Here is a 19,582-nt window from a genome sequence, read left to right as displayed (position 1 = left end):
GAAAGCTTTGGAGACCAAGAGAAGTTCTGCTTTTCTCTTAGGATGGAGGCCTGTGAGCCACCACGCCAGCTCAGGTGCCCTTCCGAGTGCTCCCGTGATGCCCAGCACTGAGGCCCTTCTATCCCAGCACTGAGCCCTCCCATGAGGCCCCACGCGCTCCTGTCCCAGCACTGGGCCCTCCCATGATTGGGTGCTGCTGTGTCTGGACACAGCCTTCCCGTGATGCCCTAGGCGCTCACCAGTGTATGAGTCTCCACCTCGCCTCTCCTCACCCCCACTCCCAGAGTCATGGGGCCTTAAGGGTATTCTCACGTTTTTCCCCTCTTTCATTGCAAAAGGGGGTGGAGGGATGGAATCTCATTTTTACTTGCGTTCTGTCTCAAGGTACAGAAATTCCTCCAGGGCAGCCGTTCTCAAACGTGAACACGCATCGCAGTCCCCTGGAGGGCTTGTCAGTACCGAGCCTGTGCTCCACCAGGATTTCAGGTGCTGCTGGTGGGGGGACCACCCTCTGCTCTAGGAGAGACACGGAGGGTTACCTGTGCACAGACGGGGGGTGGGTGGAGGAAAGGACAGGAGGGAGGAGGAGAGAGGACGGGAGGGCACCTAGAGCACAGGCCGCTTCGGTCTTCCTCATGCCCACTCACTCATCACCCTGGCCGAGCCGTTCTGGTGGCTGCGCATCCTGCCAACACTTGGAATTGTCCTGCTCTTCACTTTTCCAACGTAGTGACTCTGCAGAGGCGGCTCACGCCGGTTACACTGGCTTTACCCTGACTGCTCATGAAGGTGCCTGTTTCATGTCCTAGCGGTACGTCGGCCACTCTGAGTGGGGCAGCACCTGTTCAGGCTCCGCCGGTTCTCCGTTGGGGTTTTCATCTCCTTCTCTTGGTGGCAGGACCTTAAAAGCTCCAGCCTGGACTCTCGTCGTCCGTCAGATCTGAGTGGCCAGCATTCCCTCCCCGTGTGTGGCTTGTGTTTGCCTTCTCTTCATGACGTCTCCCATGGACCCGGATCCTGTCACTGACTGGAGCCCGATATCCGTCCTTTCTCACGGTGTGTGCCCCTAGTGTGAGGACATACGCTCTCGGCCCTGATTTGTTCTAAAAGTGTTACATGACTGTTGCCTTTCGCAGCTGTTTTCTAATAGGATGGGATGTAAGACTGGATCTGACTTTACTTGTTAAGTATGGTTTTGCCGCCAGGGACCTCGTACCTTGTCTCAGACCCACACGTTTAGCTGAAACACAGCCACCAGTGCCCAACCCCCAGCAGCCCATCTCCGGAAGCATCAGACACAAATAGCACCAGGGTCAGCCCTCTCCCCTCTGAACCTCGCTCTTTCAAAAGCGGGCTGTGTTCTTGACCCGGCCTTAAGTGTGACATAACCAGAACCCCCCACCCCATCCCGCTCCCCGCCATCCCCTCTGGAAACCCCTACCTCTTCTCATCTTCTAATTGCATTATCAAGTGTTTGGCCCATTAATTCCTTCCCAGAGGACCGGCGTCTGGTTGGTTTCTAGCAAATCCTACCCACGTCTCATAAATCATCGTAGGAAACGCTGCCGGTCCTTCTCTGTCACGGGGACTGGAGTCCACCCGCTCATTCCCGGGCCCCTGCCGACAGCAAAGCAGTCCCTTTAGCTTCCTCCCCGAGCCTCCCTGACAGTCCGGCAGCGAGAGCGTTCAGAATTGGGCGCTGGCCAGCCTTCCGCCGGGGTGTTCTGTGGCCCAGCGCACTGGCACGCGCTCAGGTACAGAAACAAAGTGTCTCCAGGTGGCTAGAGGCTGAGACTGAGGGGGGAGGGGCGTGTCTGCAGGACCCACTGCCCGATGTGATGCTCTCATGTGACTAAACAGGGCCAGAAACTGAAGTCGAGATGCTTTAACCCGGGTCTCATAGCGGGTGAAAGGTCCTGGGAACCACGCGGTGACATTCCAACGTTAAAAGTCACCATCCATCTTCAGTGTCTAGAGTGCGCCCCCAATTTACAGATGAGGAAACTGAGGCCAGAAAGGATCAGTGGTTTCTTCTGACAAGAGTGTCCTATCTTATTCTTGGGTCTCGAGTGCTCAGCAGCCTTTCTGTTCAAAGGGGACCAGGGCGCTCCCCGCGGCAGGTGGAGCTGGGCCTCGGCTCCCTGCGGGCAGGACCCACCGGGGTCGGGGCCGCCAAACGGCTGGCTCGTTTGAGGCTCTGAACCAGGCAGGTCTGCACCCACCGAGGGCCCTGGTGAGAGTTCACCCCACCTGGCTCTGCAGGTGAGCAGAGCCTCGGGTTGGGGTGTTGCCTGGCGCTGCGGGCGTGCGCCCAGTCTGCCAGGTCCCCGTGTGGTCACTGCAGGTCCCTTCACCTTCTCCTCAGTCAGATTCCCAGTGGCTGAGCCCACGGACTCCCTGTGGCTTGAAATCCGAGTGGGGGCTCCCACCAAGTGACCCTCACTACTGGGGGTGCTGGTTGTCCCCCCGGGTTCTCTTTCCCCAAAGGAGGAACCGGAGGCTCAGGGGACACCTGGCCCCTGCGGTACATCTCGCCGGGGGAGGGGCAGTGATGCAGTCTAGGTCAGCACTTCTCTCACCTGTCCAGTGCCGCTGTCGGTGCAGGGGGCGCTCCAGGCTCACCCCGAGTTCCAGGCGTCTCCCCGTGGTGCCCCGTCCTGTAACTACCTATGTCACCACAGGGGTGATATCACTCCAAGAGTCTTTGTAACCCCAGCTAGATCAGGCCTTAAAACCTTTTACTTTTCAGTGTATGGTTTATTGTCATCTCTTGCTTCCAATGGAATCTACGTTTTAATTAGTTTGGAAACATAGGTGTGATATTTTACAGAATGAGATCACTGCCCCTGTATTTAATTAAATGAACCCCATAAAAGTTGGGTTTTATCCAGGGGCGTAATTGACAATAGGCTGGATTTGAAATTGCATTAGCACTTACCCTGGGTCATTAGCACGTGAGATAGAAATAGATGGTGACCACGGGGCGCGGGTCCTCAGAAACCAATGTCTTCCCATAAAAAGACACTGATTTTTTAATTTGGAGAGAGTAGACCGTCCTTCCCAAATACCGTATTTACACATACCCTGCCCTGCTTGCACTCCGGCCCTGGAGACCTTCGCAAGGTTGCAGCTCCTGTTCGGAAAGGTGAGCCGGGTGTGTGAGGGCCTCTCCCCGCGGGCTTTCTCGGGAGACGGTGAGAGTGGAGCCTGTGTCTGGGCTCGGGCTCGGCTGGTGTCCCAACGAATGCAGGGGGGCGCGGTCTGGCTGTTGTAGTGAAATGCTGCCCACCGTGCCTGCTGTCTGACCGTTTTGGACGCGCCTCGCACCTGCTGCGGCCTCACTTCTGCCCGAGGAGCTCTCCCGCGGGGCACGCCAGAGGGGACACGTCTCAGGAACCACAGCAGGTGCTTCTGGGAGCGAGTGACGGACAGGTGGACAGGTGGGCTGTCAGTAAAATGTACCCCCAAATGGGCAAGCCCCCAGCTCCGCGTTAGTCCTCAGCACATGGGAAGGGGCAGCGGGCACGTGACCCGGGTGTCAGTGGGACCATGAAGGAATCGCCCCACGCCCTCAGCACGATCGTCTGGTCTCGTCTCGGGAGACCTTCCACTAAAGGACACTGGAGTCCCTTAGTGTCACGTCATATTTGCAGCTGTGATGTGAGCCCAGAGACAGGCTGATTGGATTTCCACCGTAATTGCACCTGCATACCAGAGCCTGCGGTGAATTACTTAAGCATTTAATTTATAATAAAGATGAACTTGGCAATCAGCATTTCTTGTTCCAAAACGTTCCACTTACTAGGCCGTAGAGCCGCGTAAACTGTTGTAAAAGCCGTCCGCTCCACTGGGCGATATTGCACCTGACCGCCCGCCGCGCCTGGACGCGCGTTCCTCCTGCGATGGAGGCCGCCGCCGCCCCCTAACGAGGCCGCGCTGCTCATCCCGGGCGTAGGGGCTGTCATTCTCGGTTGGCTGGCGGCGTGAGTCATCACCTCGCCGAGTCTCCCAGGGATGCGATTCCGAGATGACAGTGTAATAAGTGTTATGTGCACAAGGTAATTCAAAACAAATTTGGCTGCAAGAATGGATTGTCTGGGTTAGTGACTGCCGCCTCGTCTCATCGGCTGTTAGGAGAACGTAATGATCCCGCGACGCCTTGTCGAGAGCTTGTGCGGCAAGCGGGGAGTCCGGTGCCATTTATCTGTCGCGCCCCTAACGAGTCCCTAGAAAGTCGAGGACTGGAGGCATTAATGTGGGTGTCGGTGGCCGGGGACGCGAGGTGGGCAGGGAGGGAGCCTCTCCCTGTACAGAAGCTATTCAGGCCCCTGGACGAGGCTGCATTTTGCTCCTTTGATTTATAGATGATTGTCTCCTGGGAAGAGGTGACTATCCTGGTAACGGGTCCCCAGCGGCCCCCTGGTTTCTTAGTAAATTCTTATCCCTTAGACTAGCGGTTCTCAACCTCCTGGCCCTTTAAATATGTGACCCAACCATAAAATGATTTTCGTTGCTACTTCATAACTGTAATGTTGCTACTCTTATGAATTGTCATGTAAATATCTGATATGCAGGATGATCTTAGGCGACCCCTGTGAAAGGGTCGTTCGACCGCCAAAGGGGTCGCGACCCACAGGTTGAGAACCGCTGCCTTAGACGTTATACCCAGTTTATTCCATGAAGCCTCATAAAGATCCCAGCCCTTCGGTGACATTCATGTTGTCGGTGAGACAGGGAGACAGAGAGAGGACAGTTACATTGCCCAAAGCCCCCATGAGGGTGCCGGCCATGGCCTGATCCCAGAGGTGGTCCCTGTGCAGCCACCTGAGCCGGGAGGAAGGAGGGGGTCCCCTGTGTGTGGAGGGGCTTATCGGAATGTGTGAGGTGAACGGGTATGTGGCCTCCAGCTGTGACATTGCTCCCTCAGGCACAGTGGTCAGAACTGGGATTCTGAGGATCCAGCTAAAGGGTTCAGCCCTATTCAGCAGGGACGGGGTCGGAATGGTCCGCTGGTTCAGAAAGCTAGGAAGAATTCCTTTGTTTCCTTTATTCTTTACTCCAAGGAAGAACGGCGAAGACCATTGTGTGCTAAGCCCCGTGTTCCCACCCTCCAGGGTGGAGGCCTTAAGAGGCGGTGCCCCCGCCATTCCCCTATTCACTGGTGCCCTGAGCCTTCGTGTGGCCCGAGTAACTCCCTTGTGACGTAAGGAAATTACCTAAATAGAATGAATCCGAATCATCCATGATCCCACTGGCCTGGTTCATCTGGGCTTCGTTACAGGGGACGAACCCGGCGTCTGCTCCTCGTTCCTCAACCCCAGGCTGTTTACAAGGCGGCCCCGCCTCGGAGTTCTTGTCCCGGAGGGGGCTGACAGGGCTTAGGAAAAAGTAGGGAAGGAGCTGCAGAAACAGTATCCGTGGTCGGTTCTGCTCGGACCAAGAGAAGCGGAAGTTGTCTGTCCCGTGGAGGAGGGACCTAGTGTGTGTGCCTTGAAGTCGGAGATACTGAGGGGGGAGATGTGCACGTGGAGGAGGGACCTAGTGTGTGTGCCTTGAAGTCGGAGATACTGAGGGGGGAGATATGAATGCCAGACAGGAAACGGGTTGGTGTTCATCCTGGCACTTACGAGTACACACTAACGGCATGCCTACTGGGAGAAGGTAGTGTGCATCTAAGGGGTTTAAACTCAGGATTAAATTGCCGTGCGAGTGATGTCAATTTGCCAGTTTCTCCGCAGGGAAGGTTTGAGAAGCGGGGGGACTTGGGGAGGTAGCTATTCCGCAGCACGGTCCCTATACCACGATCCTATACTTGCCTTTAAGAAGCAAACCAACCACTCGGGGAAGATATGGAAGTAGTTCGGGGCCTGGTGGTGGTGTCCGTGTGGTGCCGTCACTAGATGTAACCAAACTACGGGACATGATGTCATGTTCCTCCTCCATGGGGAGTACGAGGGGGGGGAGGAAGTGGCTGGACTTCCGTGTTGCTGGGAGCGACTTCATTTTCTAGAAACGGTGCTGGCTGTGTGTCCTCTTGTGTAAGTTGTTCTGGACGTAGTCGGGGTGAGTGAGTTCTGAGGGTGCCACTGGAGAGAATCCGGGGCACAGCACCGACGTTCTAACCACCGGGCGGCCTCTGTGGTTACTGGACGCTCTGGGGGAGGGCGGTGAGGACTGGGGCAAGAAGGGCAGATGCAGGGGCTGCGCACACTCGGAAAAACCCAGCAACTACACTGGCTGCTGGGCTTCCCAAGCGTCGGCCATCCGAGCTCCTTGGAGTTACCCGCCGTATCCACCTGTGGCCTGTGAGTCCCTTCGTATTTTCAACTGGCCTTTTAAAGAGAAACAAAAGGGATTCATTTCAAAAGGAAGCTCCCTGTCACTGGCAGGAAAGGAGCAGTCACGCCACCTGGCACACGCTGGGGAAACGCGCGCCATTACCGTGTGACAGTGTGATTCATTCCAGTCGCTGTCACTCCTGATGACGGCGCTGAGCCTGCGGCCGGGCCCTTCTCTCGGGCGAGACGACGCGCTGGTGTTACAGACATTCCAGAAGGAAGCCAGGGCGTCCCGCTGTGGATCTGGTATTGATGCCACATCCGCAGACCTGCCAACCGCCCCTCCCACCAGGCCTTCTTCCCCGGAGACCTGAGATGGAGGGCGCGCGCGGGGACCCGACATCCCCACGTGCCCTCCCGATGGCCGCTTGCACGTGAAAACCGTCTTTCAGGTTCTGCTTACTGAGCATCGTGTCCCCCCTTAATATTTCGACAGGTCAACGGCAAAGACTTATCCCGAGCGACGCATGACCAGGCCGTGGAGGCGTTCCGGACGGCCAAGGAGCCAATCGTGGTGCAGGTGCTGCGGCGGACGCCCCGGGCCAGGGCCTTCCCGGCGCCGTCGGAGGCGCAGCTGGTGGACGCGGGCACCCAGACCGACATCACCTTCGAGCACATCATGGCCCTCTCCAAGCTGTCCCCGCCCAGCCCGCCCGCGCTGGGGCCCTACCTCCTGCCCGAGGAGTAAGTCGCACCCTGTGCCTCCCTCCAGGGTTCCCATGCTGCACTCTCTTGTTTATGGAGGCGATAAATTGAATCCTGTGACATATTAATTTCTTTATTATAAGCCTGGAGCAGAGTTATTCAAATTATATCCAAAGAGCAAAATTACTTACTAATGTCGTAAAAGTTGTTTCGGGATAAGATTTAATCACCGCAAGTGGCGGCGGGAGGGGATGCGGGCGGTGCTTCTTATAGACGCAAAGCGAGGGGCCCCAGAGGCGTACCCACGCGCCCCCCAAGCTGGGAAACAGCGTGAGGTGTGGGTGATGGGCCGGACCTGCTGCGGGCCCGGTGGGCCGGTGACCACAGGGGCACCTCACAGCTGCTCCTCTCCTTGCAGGCACCCCTCGGCCCACGAGTACTACGACCCCAGCGACTACCTGGGCGGCGCCCACCAGGACCTGGACAGGGAGGAGCTGGAGCTGGAGGTGAGGGCGCTGGTGTGGGGGCCACGGGAACACTAGTCAGTTCTCCAGACGCACAGACCGGGGCTCCCGGCGGATTTCCTTCCAAAGAACAACCGCCCGCTGTTCCAAAGGCATCTGAGAAGCAGACCCCGGGGCCTGGGGTCCTCTCAGTACCTGCAACACAGAGGCCAGTTGGCATTACACGGCGTCTGGAATCTTCCGTCCTCTTTGGCCTCCGATAACACATAAGGGCAGAGCTATGGATCTGCTGAATTTCTGCGAGATCCGTGTTGGAAAACCTCCGGCCCGCGAGTCCGTGGGCAGCCCTGTTGGGGGGCGTGGCGGGCCCCTGCACTGGGTCACCTGTGCTCGAGCGTGAGGAGTGGCGACTAAGGAGCGAGGGAGGCGCTCACGGCAGTGCCCGAGGGTGCGCGAGAGCCAGGAGGGTCGGTTATGTCACTTCCCACGCGCGGAGCAGGACTGGCTGCCCTGTCTTTTGCATACTTCAAGTAATTAAAAAACACACGTAAATGCGGCTCTGGGGCCTGGTGGCTGGGCTCCGTTGTGGAGGGAGAAAAGCCTGCTCATGTCCAGGCGTCCAGCGGGAACAAGTCCCGCGGGGGTCCCACGGGAGGACCGTGCGGAGCGCGTGGGGGTGTCCTGGGGGCAGGCGCACAGGAGGGCGGTGTTCTCTCAGAAAGCAGGCGGGATGTCCCATTCACGTCAGTGTCAGGTCCCTGCTCTTGGGAAACCGCTTCCGGGTAAAAGGGCGATGCTCGCGCACACCCCAGAGTCGAGCGCCAAACTCACCCATAAGTTTTCACAGGCTGAACACCTGCTCTAGACAGTCCTGTCGGCAATTCCGAGAGAAAGCAGGCGTCTGAGGAGGCTTTGTCCTTCATCTATTTTAATTCCCCATTTGGTGTATCAGTGGCTCCTCCCCAGTCACCTGGGCTCCGCTGACGTGATTCTGACAGCAGCCAGGGGGCACTGCTTCCCCCAAGGCCTGGGGGGCGCTCCTCACGGGTCCCTGGAGTAGGTGACAGGGCACTGGGGTGTCCTGGGGGGACACAGGATGCCCAGCCTCCGCCTCCCAGGCACAGCACGGGCTCCTCCAGATCCTTCCCTGGTCAGTCCTGAGTGCCCCCCCCACCCCACCCCGTCACCTTCTCAGGGCCCTCCCAGTGTCAGGGGGACTTTGCCCCACCACCAGCCCTAAGCCCTCCCAGCTGCTGCACAGCCTGCACGGCACGTCCCCGAGGAGGTGACCCCTCCAGGCAAAGCCCCCTTCCCCGACCCCACGGCACCACCTCCTGCCTGCTTCTGGCTCCCCCAGAATCCATGCCCACGAGAGCTGGGCTCTGATTCGACTCACTCACACTCCTGCCTGGGCCACCCTGGCCTGGCATGGGCACCAGCAAGTACTTGCTGAATGGAGGCATCAGGGCCGTGGTTCCCTATCCCGAATGGAAGGTCAATTGAAGGTGAATGGAAGGTCAATTGAAGGTGAATGGAAGGTGAAGGAAAAAGCAGCCTTTTAGAGGCAGCTCTACATCCCACCTAGCACCTGCTGAGAGAAAGTGTTGAGATAATTTAAAGAAACGTGCAGAGCAGCGTCCTGGACCAATAGGGAAGAGTTGTGACCCGCCTTCCTACAGGTAGATCAGCCATCACCCCGGTCCTTGGGGCCCTCGGAGGAAAGTGCCTGACGGGGACGGGACCCGGAGAGCGTGGCTCCCGCGGGGGAGGGGCCTCTTCACTCTCTTAATTGGACTAGCGTTTCAGTCGCATCTGAAATGTCAGGCGGAGCCGCTCCTTGTTATCCAGGGATCCATCTACCGATAAGCCACAGGACCGAGGCGGGGCTGTAACCCAGCGCGGGCCGTGCATTATTCATCCCATTCGATTCACGGTCTTGGGAAGCGTGCCTCCGTCGTCACGGGCAGATGTGTGACCCCCTCCATGCTCACCGTCAGAAGGAAACGTTGAGAATGTGCAAAACCCCCGATAACTTCGGGGAATTGTCACTTCCCCCGAACCCCCAGATACTGCATCTGGTTAGAAATTGTCCGATAGCCGCCTTCATCCCCCGGCCAGCACCGCAGTGAGGACAGAGGCTGGGACGCCGTGATGAGCTCCGAGGAAGCCGCTAGAAAGAGGCAGAGCTGGGATCTGAGGTCGTCACAGCCCCGACTCTCCCCCACATGACACTCCACCGGGCACCGGAAAGGCAGAGGCGCTGGGAATAGTCAGGTCGTGGCGGTGCTCATAGAACTTGTCATGGTTTCCCATGACGCCCCAATAAAACGTGAGTTCTCACGGGGCCCTCGCTGGTCCAGCCTTACCATCTGCCACACTCAGCCCACCCCTGGTCCTGGCACACAGAGCGTCGGGACCTGGGTGCCTGATGTTCTGCCTCACGGCGTCCATGGCAGTGGGCACCCTGCCTTTCCCAGGGAGGGTTAGGAAGTAGCTGCTACACAGCTGCTTTGAGCTGCACCCCAAAGACAGAACCCTCCTCACCCCCCTCCACCAAGAGCCTGGAGGGAAGAATTTGTCCCCAAAGACAGTGGCTCAGAGACCCCAACTCAGAGCCCCTCCTCTCGGATTGTGGAGCAGATAACACTAAATCCAGACCCAGGGGCCTGCCGCAGGGAGAGCACCCCAGGCAGCCCTTCCCATGGGCGGCGGCCGCGGCTGCAGAACCGTGCCTGGTGCGGGCTGCACCCAGGAGAGGGCAGCGAGGCCGGTCAGCTCGCTCAGGGCCCCGTACTTCCTCCCGGGCGCCGACAGCCGCCAGAGCTGACTTCGCTCTGCGGCAGGACCAACTGGCAGCTACGGCTGCGCCCTGTGCTCGGGGTCTCATAGTCGGGCCCTCACCTTGTCGAATTTGCAGGCCTGGCGGCTGAAAGCAATTTCCGGACTATGGCTATGACAGCTGCTGTGGGGAGCAGTCATTGCTGCGGTCGCGCTACCCTCCTTTCTCGGATCACTTTCCGTGTGATCTGTTCGCAAGTTCTGTTCCTGTGAATAGTAAGGCAACACAACCTGCAGTCACCTAACCGAACGCATTGAGACGTGAAACGGCCGGACGGTGGGGAACGTGGAAATATTCTTATTTGTGGCAGACGTGGAAGGAATGCTTTTTAAAGCCCCCGACCTCTTGAGGTTGAATGAAATATGGGTAATTTTTCTTGGCGGGGATCAATAGAATAACTATTTCCAAAATGACTTTCTATTGACTGAAAGGTCAAAAATGCCGTGTGCATTGATCCTGAGTCCATAATCGCTTTGGGTTTGGTAAGTTAGCTCCTCTCCTAGTCGGCTGCAAAGAAAACCAGTTCATCATTTAAACGAACTATTTCTACAGCACCTGAGGCCCCGGCGGCCGCCCCGCGGGCGGGGGTCTCACGGGGCCTCTCTCTGCAGGAGGTGGACCTGTACCGCGCCAACAGCCAGGACAAGCTGGGCCTCACGGTGTGCTACCGCACGGACGACGAGGACGACCTGGGCATCTATATCAGCGAGGTAGGAGGGCAGCTCTTCACAGCCACCACATCGGGACCAAGAGAGGGGGTTTTTCTTTCTTTCATGTGGTAACCAGCCCTAACTCTGCCTCACTGAGTCCCTTGGAAAGACACAGACATGCTTCTCTGTCCCTTTCATCACACCCCATGGAGCCCCATCTTTCCTGGGGTTATGTTCGACTGTCGGCACAGACGGCGACATTGCCCCGGGGAAGCCTGCAGACCGGCCATAAGATGGTTGTGTGTGCTCCACCCTGAGGGAGCGGCCGACGCTCATTTCCAGTCTCGTGTTCTGGGCCAGTGGGATCCCTCCCACTGCCACGTGTTTCTCTGTCTCTCTCCTTCCTTTGGGTGGAATGTGTGTAGTCGGAGTCATCTAAGTTGCATGGACTTCAGAGCAGGTAGGCAGAAGCTGTTTGATCTTCTAGGGCAGTGGTCAGCAAACTCATTAGTCAACAGAGCCAAATATCAACAGTACAACGATTGAAATTTCTTTTGAGAGCCAGATTTTTTAAACTTAAACTATATAGGTAGGTACATTGTTATTAACTTAATTAGGGTACTCCAAAGGCTTAGGAAGAGCCACACTCAAGGGGCCAAAGAGCCGCATGGGCTCGCGAGCCGCAGTTTGCCAACCTCGGTTCTAGAGAAGACTGCACAGCTAGTGACCCCAGCACGGATGTCAGGAGCTCACGTCTGCAAGCACGGAAACCGTTCTGTCGGGAACGGAACTTGTCTCGATGGCATGAGCATGGGTGTGTGGGTCCGGCTCAGTAACCTTCCCTCTGAGTTCATGTTCTCCATCGCACGCTCCAGTGGGCCCATCGGCACTGCCATCAGGGTCTCTTTCCCACAGTCAGTCCTCGTGTCTCAAGTACACTTCAGGCTTTGTTTTGTTTTGTGGGGGGGGTTTGTTTTGTTTTTAATATATTTTTATTGATTTCAGAGAGGAGGGGAGCTGGAGAGAGAGATAGAAACACCAATGATGAGAGAGAATCATTGATCAGCAGCCTCCTGCACGCCCCCCCCACCCCCACCACCACCACCAGGGATGGAGCCTGCAACCCGGGCATGCACCCTTGACTGGAATTGAACCCGGGACCCTTCAGTCCACAGGCCGACGCTCTATTCACTTAGCCAAACCACTTCAGTTTTAAAGTTAATTTTTCAAAATTTATTAGAAACATTTGGTAAAATAATCGAGGCACGGTTGCTAGTCACCGTAGTGATTTTCATTTCTCTGCAGCAAGAGTCCGCTGTGCCTCACGTCTCCAAGGCCGGCAGGGCCAGGACACGGGGCTGTGGGACAGGGTTGCCAGGCAGGGACCGGAGGACACGCCCTGGAAAGTGCTTGGAGACGTGGACCAACCCATGTTTGCTCCCTTGCATCACGCGGGTCCTGTGTAGGCACAGGCCTGGCTGTGTCAGCGCCCGCCTTTGGGCCATTGTGTACGTGTGCGTTGCACTATCCGCCTGGTGCTGACATGGTCACTGTTTTTTCCAGATCGACCCCAACAGCATCGCGGCCCAGGACGGGCGCATCCGAGAAGGCGACCGCATCATCCAGGTAGGTCGGCCTCGCCCCTGCCCTTCTGTGAAGATCAAACTGGTTGTAGTGACAGCTCAGGGTTAAAGAATGAGGGCCACAAACCAGGGGTGTAGGGAGGCCAGACGCGTTAACTTAGTGGGTGAAGCCCAGCCCTGGACAGTAAGTGCACAGGGAGTGGTGAGGACAGAGACAGTGGGGACAGGGCACCCCATCAAGAGGGCAGCGCCCCACACCCCGGCAGGAGCTAGCTCACTTCCTGCTCTGAGCTACTGTGCTTAGATCTGTCGTGACATTCCTCACCGTGAGTGATTTTGTCATTTTCCACTGCTTATTCGACATTCCTTCAACCCAAGACTTCAACCCAAACCTCGGCTGCTCAGGGACCCCCATCTTGTGGAGTGCCCCCAGACCTTCAGGACGGCTCAGCCTTCCTGTGGTTGCTGTGGGCTTCCAACAGCGTCTGCCACCTAGCATGGCCCCCTCCTCTCAGCCACCCCATTTCTCCTTGGTAACCGAGATCCATCACCCCAGTCAGCCCTCCACGGGCCTGTTGGGCACAGGCGTAAGGAGTTGGTGGGAGGCTCAGTGGGACCAGCCATGTCCCCTGGAGGAATCGCCCACCCTGGGGCTGACACCTCCAGACCAGCAGAGCCCCAAATTCTGAGGACAAGAAGCCGAACTCCTGCGGGAGGGTGACCAGGGGTGATGGTGAGAGAGCCCCTCCCACTGACCGTCTGCCCTGCCTGAGGCTGGGACCCAGACCCCCTTTACAATCCCATTTCCTTCTCTGCCCTCAGCTTCCATAATGTTCCCATCAGACCTGCCACGGCTGCTTCTCCCGTGTTACCCTAAAACACCTGTAATAACCCTTCATGCTTCCCTTGTACTCCTGCCCGAGTCTCACGTCTGAGTCAGTTGCTCACCTGTTCCTCTTCACACACTCCGTTCACACGGCCTCCACAGTGCCCCGGCCTTGGACACCGGGGCTCCGTCCCTGGCCAGCGCTGCATGCGTCCCGGCACGGCCCCCTGACAATTGAGCATTCTCTGCAAGCTCCGCAGACCTTCCATGTCCTCGCCCCAAACGGGTAACAGCTAGAGCAGTGCAGCGTGATTCTGCGCGACCTACTTCTGCGTTTGTCCACCCGTCACCTTCTTTTCTCTTTTTTTAAGATTAACGGGATAGAGGTACGGAACCACGAAGAGGCTGTGGCCCTTCTAACCAGTGAAGAAAACAAGAACTTCTCCTTGCTCATCGCGAGGCCCGAGCTCCAGGTGAGTCCACTTCCTGGGCCTGTATTTCTAAACCCGGAGTCCCTGTCCCTGCAGAACACGGCCCCGGTATCAGGTCCGAGCGTGAAGACCCTGTGCCCGGGAAAGGTAGTCTCACTGTGAGTTCAGGATCTGTTGGACGTGTCCGCCGCTGAAGGAGGGTGCTGGCAGCCACCCGGGCAATTCCACTGCGGGCCCGGCAGGCGCCTTAACGCAGGGATTGGAAAAGGGAGAAGAGGAAAACGTGGAATGGAAAACACCAGGGTCACGACCTTCAAGATGTTAGAGGTCAAGACCTGACCAAGTTCCCAGCCTAGCGCTGTGTCTCACTCACAACTGCAGGGGGAGCACCGCATGGGCCTGGATTTGTGATACTGCCCTGACGCCTGGAAATGGGCCGAGAGAGTCGATTGCAGGTGCTCTTACCACACAAAAAAGGGACTGTGAGGTGACGTTAATTAGCTTGACTACTGTAATGATTTTAGTACGTTGATCAAATCATGATGTCTGCCTTAAACAGAACAGTTTCTATTTTATTTTATTTTTTAATGACTCACCACACCAAGGTGATTCCTTGTCCAAGGGGCTTAATGTGGCCTCTTTAGGGAATGAGCAAATTGGAATAAACTCTGGCTTCAGGGTGTCAGCAGAGAAGGTGATGCTTAAAGTCCTTTGCCTTCCTTTGGCTGCCTACACAAAATAATGAGAGAGAGAGAGGGGGAGAGACGCATTGGTCAACAGACTTTTTATTAAAACAAACACAAAAGGCCAGATTTGGCACATGGGCTGCCGATCAAGGGCCCCTGAAGAGTCTGCTCTTCCTGGACAAGAAAGAGGGGGGGCCCTGCTGCTTGTATGGGGCCGGCCCTGCACCTCGGCCTGAAAGTAGCTGATGTGAGAGAAGGGGTTCCACCCTGCAAAATGAAACGGCAGACACTGGGGACCCACCCCCCACCCCCCAGACAAGGGGTGAGGCAGGGCGTTTCCTGGAATATAGCAAAGAACAGGCAGACTGCCCTGGGAATGTTTTTCCCCGAGGAAATGTCTTTTCTTTAAAAATATGAATGAGTTACATGAGAGCAAGAGCACTCTCCTCAGAGGCGTGTGCTGGCTGCCGCTTTTCCCCAGCTGGACGAGGGCTGGATGGACGACGACCGGAACGACTTTCTGGACGACCTGCACATGGACATGCTGGAGGAGCAGCACCACCAGGCCATGCAGTTCACCGCCAGCGCGCTGCAGCAGGTAAGGCCCCACTGCCCTCGCTGTCCTTGCCAGGCCACGCTCCGCCCTCGCCAGGCCACGGCCATCCATCTCCGCTTAGCCCAGCCCTCGCCAGGCCACGCCCCGCCCTCGCCAGGCCACGGCCATCCATCTCCGCCTAGCCCCGCCCTCTCCAGGCCACGCCCAGCCCCCGCCAGGCCACGCCCAGCCATCACCGCCTAGCCCAGCCCTTGCTAGCCTTGCGGGCCGCCCAGCTGCAGGAAACCGCTTCCTGTCTCCCTTAGAAGCTTAACTAAGGACCATGGGAGACCCCACCTGGAAGGCAGCAGGGACACCATGCTAGTCCTTCTGGCCTGAGAGAAGCGCTGCCCTGCACTCAGAGAACTGGGGAGGGACCGCTGACCTTCCACGTTGGCAGGGAAAACACCTGTGGGGGCGGCGTTGATGTAGAGCAGAGACATGGTCACGTTTTCAAAAGTGCAGCCCTTCCCCGTTTAACCTGAGCTGCCCCTGTGCCATCTATACCACCACCACTGTCCTCCACGCCCCACTGACCGGGAGCCAAAGGTGGCCCTGTGCTCTGGGTCATGCATCCAGGCCAGGCGACGGTCACCTCACTTTTCCGGTGGCATCAGTGGTCGCCCAGGTGGGTCTGGCTAATGCCCAGGCCCGGTCTTAGTCCTCACCTGTGCCGAGTGGTGGAGGCCCCCCCGCTGCAGAGCCTTGTCCTGCAGGAAGAGGTCACAGGTAGCGGCACCCAGGCCTCTCGCCGTGACCGGAGGTTCTTGTTTTGTGCAGAAGAAGCATGAGGAAGACGGGGGGACCACGGACACCGCGACCATCCTGTCCAACCAGCACGAGAAGGACAGCGGCGTGGGCCGCACTGACGAGAGCACGCGCAATGACGAGAGCTCGGAGCAGGAGAACAACGGCGACGAGGCGGCCGCGCTGGCCGGGCAGAGGACACGCACGGGCAGCCAGGACACGCTGGGCAGCGGCGACCTGCCCTTCAGCGGAGACTCCTTGCTCTGGGCCGACTGCGCAGACGCAGACGATGCGGAGTGTGAGAGCTTCCGCCAGCTGCTGGAGCTCAAGTGCCCGGGGCGCGGCGCCCCCGAGAGCACCGACGGGGAGCTGGGGCTGCTGGACGCGGAGCTGCTGGAGCTCCGGTGCCCGGCGCGGGGCGCGGGCAGGGGCGCCCCCGAGAGCGTGGACAGGGAGCTGGAGCTGCTCAACGCCGAGCTGCGCAGCATCGAGCTCGAATGTCTGAGCGTCGTGCGCGCGCACAGGGCTCGGCAGCTGCGTGAGGCCTGGACGCTGCACCCCGGTGGCTTCCGCGGCTGCGACACGGAGGCGGACGGACGCCGTCACGAGCTCTCCGACATCACCGAGCTCCCCGAGAAGTCAGACAAGGACAGCTCAAGCGCCTACAACACCGGGGAGAGCTGCCGGAGCACCCCGCTCGCCCTGGACATGTCCCCCGACAGCTCCTTGAGAAGAGGGGCCGAGGCGACCACAGGGGCCTGCGGGCCATCGCCAGAGAGTCCACTCTGCATCACGGAGGAGGCAGACCTGCATGGGGCCTCGCAGAGCCCTGAGCGCAGCCCAGGGGATGGCCCAAGCCCCGCACCCCCGACGCACGCGCCCCACAAGCTGGCCCACATCCCGGCGCACGCGCGGCGCTACCGCAGCTACATGCAGCTGGTGCAGCAGAAGTCGGCTGTGGAGTACGCGCACAGCCAGGTGAGCCTGCTGGGGGTGTGCAAGGACCTGGGCCCCGCCGGCCCACCTGAGCCCCGCACAGAGTGGAAGGTGAAGGTGCGCAGCGATGGCTCTCGCTACATCACCAAGAGGCCAGTGCGCGACCGCCTGCTGCGGGAGCGCGCGCTGCGGATCCGCGAGGAGCGCAGTGGGGTCACCACGGACGACGATGCAGCCAGCGACATGAAGCTGGGCCGCTACTGGAGCCGCGAGGAGCGCAAGCAGCACGTGGCGCGCGCCCGGGAGCAGAGGCGGCGGCGCGCGCTCCTGCTGCAGAGCCGGCTGGACGGCCCCCGGGAGCAGCCCGCCGACGAGGACAGGAGGGAGGTGAGCATCCTTGAGTTGAGCCACAAGAAGATGATGAAGAGGAGGAACAAGAAGATTCTGGATAACTGGATGACGATCCAGGAGCTCCTGACCCACGGCACCAAGTCCCCGGATGGCACTAGAGTGTACAACTCCTTCCTCTCGGTGACTACTGTCTGAGCCTCATGTATATAGACAGCACTACCGTTGGGGTAGAAAACCCTGCCTCGTTCAATGCGGCAAGTCTCTGTATGTAAGATAACAAGGTCGTGTTTATAGTCCACTCTGCACTTCCGGGGGCAGGGCTCTATTTTAAGTGGAGAAAAGCCCCCCGGGACTATCTTGGGAGGCAGTATTGACAACCAGGGCCTTTCTCAGATATCGAGGGTACTTTTTTACTTTGTTACCTTTTACGTAAAGTGTTTAAATTTCAAAAAGATCTTTTTAAGCATACTTTCACAGGATAATGTCTTTAAACTATATTCATACGGAAAAAGTTACACGTGCTTTCTTTCCTGCCGAAAATACAACTCCCATTATGTATTTCTAATGGATCCCTATTTTATAATGTTACTTTCCTGAACGTGTTTCCTATGAGTGACCATTAATATATTATTTAGGTCAGGGCTTCAGCTCAAAACCACCAAACCGGTTCATGATTGACTACACATAACCAAACCAGCCGTGTTTAAACATATGTTTCAACTGTAAACATGTTTCTGGTTAAAGTTCCCAAGCGAGCGTAAAGGTGTAAGCAGAAAGCTAAGTATTGTGCCGCTTTATGGAAGATTAGAGCATGTTTGCAAATATTGCAGCCGGTGGGGAGAATGTGCTCCCACAGGGGGTCGCGGATGGAGACGGTGTGTGGACTTTCTAAGTGCGCTCCTCGCAGACCTTTTTCTGTGTAGGTTTGAAGGGACAGACTCTTTACAGGCAAGTTCACAAAGTCATGATTACTACTCACCAACATCAAGGAAAATGAAGTTGAAATAAATTATTTTCTATTTGATATGTTTTGAAGTGATTTCTCATTTTTGAAGTGGTGCCTCTAAAATAAAAGCCCTTTGCAGTGTTGATTTTTTTCCCTTCATTGTATTGCCTGCTGCTTCTCAGATCATTAAACCCTTCCTTCTGCCTGGAAACAAAAGGCCGATATAAAACCAAGGTCTGTCGGCGAAAAGTAAGGAGTCAAACTCACGGTGTAGCCCTGCTTGCCGGCAGTCTGTCTCGTGGAAAGCCTCCACCTGGCCCCATCTCCTACAAACAGGAATAACTATGAACACGTTTAGAGGTCAGGGTCATGCTCATGATGAAACCTCTGGTGGGCTGCCACCATCCCTGCCTGGCGGTGGTCATTCACGTCGGCGGCAAGGAGGCCCCCCTTCCCATTTCCAAGGTGCGTCTGAAAATCACACAACATTTCCATAGGAGGGCCAGGGTCACCAAAGTGGGTGGGCTTCAACACCGCTATCTTTCCAGTTCCTACATCATCAATGAGCTATGCCTTGCTCCCTGGCTGCAATGCTCACCACAATTCCAGCTGTGGCACCTACTGAGAAGACAAAAAATAGAGACTGGGTGACGAGGGGCATCCTTTGCCACGATGCCACGCATCTCTGGCATAGATTCCTCCCAAACTCCTATTCCAACCCAAACTCCTCTCCTTTGGGGCCAAGGAGCCTCCTCGTCACACTGGCAATAGAACCACTTGGTGAAGATAAGGCACTGGAATACTCACGCTCACAGTGAAGCCGTCCGCCCATCACTTCTTCCAGAACCGGCCCTGCAGAGGTAATCCATTACCTGCTCAGCCCTCCAGAGAGCAGCTCCCGCAGCTGGAGTGCCAGGCCTGGTTTCCACGTCTCCAGGTGAGCCTCCAGCAGCAGCGCCCTCCCAGCCTCTTGGCGCATGCCCTGTCTCCCAGGGAACAGACACCCCTCAGATGAACGATAAAGCGCTGCCAGGCACATAGTGGGTCTTTAGGGAAATAGCTTTGCTCCCCTCCTGCTCTCATTAAAGATGGGGGAGGGGTACACGGCCGGAAGAACACAGCTCCCGCCTCACGAGCAGGCAGCTTCAGGGTCAAGCAGAGGAGCTGCTCCCCAGCGCTCCCCGTGAGCCTCTGGGTGAGGGGGTCCCCTGTGCCGCTCGTGACGGAGTAGAGGGAGATAAAACCAACATACGTGTCCGTCCAAGGCCAGATTCTCCCGCTCCAACTTGTTTTTAAATCCCTTTATCATGTAACTAATGTTTGGTCGTAATTTGCAATGCAATGCGAGGGTTCCCCCGCCCCCAATCTAATTTAGCAAATCAACTTCTGAAAGAAATAGGAAGAGACCTCAGAAATCATCATTTTATGAATAACAGGAAACTCTAGGAGACTAAGAAATGTGGCTCCTTAATGAGCCCCCAGGATCGGAGAGAAATCCGCTCCTAAGCAGTGCCCCCTGCAGCCTGGCCCCCCGCCTCCCATCAG

The 19,582-nt window shown here is 57.3% G+C and overlaps 1 protein-coding gene and 1 non-coding gene across 6 annotated transcripts in view; both read left to right on the top strand.

The window, feature by feature from the left end:
• Positions 1-18,180, top strand: part of PDZRN3 (PDZ domain containing ring finger 3) — a 90,687-nt gene extending 72,507 nt beyond the window's left edge. For 2 of the 5 annotated variants that reach the window (XM_036333325.1, XM_036333328.1), the window contains 7 exons: positions 6,775-7,022; positions 7,402-7,489; positions 10,898-10,996; positions 12,500-12,562; positions 13,717-13,818; positions 14,944-15,060; positions 15,838-18,180. In XM_036333325.1, coding sequence (XP_036189218.1) covers positions 6,775-7,022; positions 7,402-7,489; positions 10,898-10,996; positions 12,500-12,562; positions 13,717-13,818; positions 14,944-15,060; positions 15,838-17,286 — 2,166 coding nt within the window. In that variant the 3' untranslated portion in view covers positions 17,287-18,180. Of the gene's footprint in view, positions 1-6,774; positions 7,023-7,401; positions 7,490-10,897; positions 10,997-12,499; positions 12,563-13,716; positions 13,819-14,913; positions 15,061-15,837 lie in introns of all 5 variants that reach the window. The other 3 variants (XM_036333324.1, XM_036333326.1, XM_036333327.1) reach the window with 3 other exon arrangements.
• On the top strand, positions 14,375-14,513 carry LOC118668737. The gene has a single exon (XR_004971742.1). It is a non-coding gene; the product is annotated as a small nucleolar RNA SNORA67 (small nucleolar RNA).
• Positions 18,181-19,582: the final 1,402 nt, after the last annotated feature.

The sequence above is a fragment of the Myotis myotis genome, unplaced genomic scaffold (assembly GCF_014108235.1).
Source record: "Myotis myotis isolate mMyoMyo1 unplaced genomic scaffold, mMyoMyo1.p scaffold_m19_p_13, whole genome shotgun sequence".
Lineage (NCBI taxonomy): Eukaryota > Metazoa > Chordata > Mammalia > Chiroptera > Vespertilionidae > Myotis > Myotis myotis.
The sequence above is the reverse complement of the archived record's forward strand: the minus strand, read 5'-3'. Positions and strand labels throughout refer to the sequence as shown.